At 67.7% G+C, this 3436-nt stretch overlaps 1 protein-coding gene across 1 annotated transcript in view; it reads left to right on the forward strand.

The window, feature by feature from the left end:
* Nucleotides 1-3436, forward strand: part of AHDC1 (AT-hook DNA binding motif containing 1) — a 37195-nt gene that overhangs the window by 26326 nt on the left and 7433 nt on the right. The window contains exons 4-5 of the mRNA XM_025198625.1: nucleotides 1781-1818; nucleotides 2116-3433. Of these exons, the coding sequence (XP_025054410.1) occupies nucleotides 1781-1818; nucleotides 2116-3433 (1356 nt within the window). The remainder of the gene's footprint in view (nucleotides 1-1780; nucleotides 1819-2115; nucleotides 3434-3436) is intronic.

Below are 3436 nucleotides of genomic sequence, written 5' to 3' on the forward strand. Positions count from 1 at the left end.
CCCCCCCATGCCCTCCTCCACACAGTGACAGCCAGGCTCAGCGTTTGATCCCTGCGGGTGCCCGTGCTTTTCCCTGGGATCCTGACCCTTCTCACTCCACATCTGGCCAAGCGTTGCCTGGGAACTGCAGCCGTCAGCACCGGGTGTCCTGGGGGAGGGAGGAGGGGAGCCTGAGCGCCTGCCCGTGACGACGAGGGGCCGGGGCAGGGCGGGGGGCTTCTGTGCCAGCCCCAGGGCAGAGGGGCCGGGGGCCGCGGCACACGGCCGGGGACCTGCCAAAGAGCTGAGCTCACTTCCGGCAGCAATTTTCCAGGACTGGTGCCTTCAGACAGCGGCCGGCTGGGAGCAGGGCTGGCAGCTGAGCCCGGGCTGGGCTGGGCATGGGCAGCGGGGCTGAGGCCTGGCAAGCCATGCCCGTGCTCTGTGCCAGGCCAGAGCCCCCCCACCTCTGCACACCCCTCCGTGGGGCTTTCTGCATGGGGCTGCAGGTGCAAGACAGCCCCCCGGGCTCCCCATGCCAAACCGGCTTGAAGCAGCGAGCCCAGAAACAGCTGGGCCCCGTGGGTCGAAGTGGGGACCGGGGTGGGGGTGTCGCTCGGGCCCCATGGGAGCAGTTCGCACCTCTCCAGGTGGCAGCGGCTGTGGGAGGTGATGAAGGGTTGATGGGCTTGGGTGCGGCGCAGGCAGGGGGGAGAGGCTGGAAATCCCCGTGGTCCTGCTCTGAGCTTTGTCTCGCAGCAAATGGTGCGATTCCCCCCTCCAGAGCTGCGTGGACTCCAGCCAGCGAGGAAGGCACAGTCCAGGGCTGGGATGGACACACAGGTCCCTTCCCATGCCATGGATCTGGGGGCAGTGGTGAGATGGGAGCGGGGTCCTCTCTGCCAGCCCGGGCTGCTGGGAGACCCCAGCACCGACCCCTGGCTGTGAGCACAGGAGGGTGGCATGGAGGCTGGGGCATGAGAGGAAGGAGCAGGGCAGGCTCTCATGCACCCCGGGGCCTGGTGGGGGGTCTCTGCTCCCATCCGTCCTGGGGAACAAAGAACTTCCTTCCTTCCTTCCTTCCTTCGACGCCACCACCCACATGCCCCCAAGCCAGGTGCTCCGTACGGGAGAAGGGTACCGCCCGGCTGTCCGCCCGGAGGGCGGCGCACAGGGGCTCTGCCATCCGCCACCAGAGCCACTCGCAAACTTGGGCAGGGTGGGCACGGGGGCATGGGCTCGGCAGCCGGGACTTGGCACATGCTAAACACCGGGAGGCGGATCGGCGGCTCGCAGGGGACACCTAGTGGCGATGGCCCCACAAAGCCCTCCGCCGGCGGTGGCGGGGCTCCCCACGCCTCCTCCACCCCGGCGGCGTGGGCGTCGAGGGGGGAGATGCCAATGGCAGAGGCATCCGGCATGGGGCCGGCTGTGAGGCCTCAGGCCAGACTCCGGCTGTGGTCACCGTGTGCAAAGCCCAGCTCAGCAAAGCACGGGGCACCCCCAGCTCAGAGCAAAGCTCAGGACAGATCGGGGCATCAGGAGTCGTGAGTGCGGGCTCAGGAGGCAGGAGCAGGGGCTGCGGGCACCCTAATGGCATGCCCAGGAGGCAGCTTTCCTCTCTCAAGTCATGGCAAACCCTCATGCATCTCTTGTTCCTACGCGTGCCAGCCGGGGCTTAGTCCAGGGGTCAGAGTGCCTCAGCGCTGGAGACAAACCCAAACCCATGCCCACAGCTCCCAGGGTGCACCGGGGGGCATTGCTCTGGGAGGGCTCATCCCCTCCTCTGTTTCCTTTGCAGGGAGCTCAAGTGCAACAGCCGCAGCGGCAAAGCCGAGGGTAAGCACTGTGCCCCCTCCCAGCGGGGTCAGGGAGGTTGGGGCTGGGACATGGGCGCTCAGCTGGCAGGAGGGGGCTTTGCTGCCATGTTGAGGCCACTGCAGGCATGGGCAGTGCTGAGAATGGCAGTTGCCACCAATCTGGGAGGGCTGCAGCTGCCACCAATCTGGGAGGTCTGGACCCACGTTCACGGTTCATTCAGGGCACAAAGGGAGCAGGGGCATGGGAAGGGGGGCTCTTATCCCTGTTCCCCCCCGGTCCCTCCAGCCCACTTGACTGTGCCTCTGCCCTTTCCAGGTCCCTGCATCGGCTTCCCCGACTCCCATGTCAGCAACTGCTCGGCTAAGCGGCACCCGGGGGAGGAGGAGTTCAGGATGCGCGTGAAGCCCCCGGGCCCGGTGGTGACATCCAGCGCTGCCCGCAGCTCGCCTGACTACGTCCGAGAGCCCAAGTTCTACTCAGCCGGGCACCCGGGACAGAGGCCGGCCGCCTGCCCAGCGGAGAAAGCCTTGTCCTGCAGCCTGCTAAGCTTCCCCGAGGGCTCGTGCCCGGCGCTGGGCCGGGAGCACCAATCCGGACCGCTGCTCCATGGGGACCCGGCTGACCGGTGCCAGAGCCTGCACGCCAAGGGAGAGGACTTCTCGCCCCCCGGCCTGCTGAGCGACGCCAGGGTTGTGGTGGGGACCGTGGACGAGACTGCCACGCACGACCGAGCCCCCAAGACCTTCTCCAATGCCACGCTGGCCTCTGGCCGCTGCAACGTGGACAGCATTGTCTCGCTGCTGAAGAGCAAGTGCGGCAACGGGCGCATCAACCTCCACCCCGTGGTGCAGCTCATCGACATTATGAAGGACATCACCCGGCTGTCCGAGGACCTCAGGAACAGCGGCCTCCACCTGGACTGCGGCAGCCTGCGGCTCAGCGGCCCCACGGCGCCCGGCGACGAGGTCCGTCTGCCAGCCGGCGACCGGGACCTGCAGTACAGCTTCTTCTCCTCGCCCACCCTGGCCAACAGCATCCGCAGCCCGGAGGAGAGGGTGGCGCTGTGGAACGCCAAGGCCGAGGCATCCCTGCCAGGGCGCTCCATGCTGCACGAGGCCGAGATGGAGGGGGGCAGGGGGAGTGCCCACCTCAGCAGCTCCCCCGCCGCCTCCAAGCTGCCTGGTGAGCCAGGCGAAGCCGGCTGTCCCCCGCCGGACGTCGGCGATTACTCAGAGCTGGCCGACGCGGATATACTAAATGAACTGGCTTCCTTGGCTTGCCCGGGCACCCAGCTGCTAGAGCCCCAGTCAATGGAGCCCCAGTCCCAGTTGCTGCCAGCCCAGGAGCTGGATTCCCAGTCCCACTTGCTGGACTCCCAGTCTCTGGAATCCCAGCCGCAGCTCATCGATTCCCAGGCTCTGGAGCCCCTGCCGGAGCCCCTGGAGCTGCAGAACCTGGAGCCGTTGCCCGAGCCGCTGGGGCTGCAGTCCCTGGAGCCCTTGTCTGCGTCCCTGGAGCTGCAGTCTCTGGAGCCCCTGTCCGAGTCGCTGGAACTCCAGTCCCTGGAGCCCCTCTCGGAGCCGTTAGGACTCCAGTCCCTCGAGGCGCTGCCCGAGTCCCTGGAGCCGCAGCTGCC

This window comes from Alligator sinensis, unplaced genomic scaffold, assembly GCF_000455745.1.
Source record: "Alligator sinensis unplaced genomic scaffold, ASM45574v1 scaffold337_1, whole genome shotgun sequence".
NCBI lineage: Eukaryota > Metazoa > Chordata > Crocodylia > Alligatoridae > Alligator > Alligator sinensis.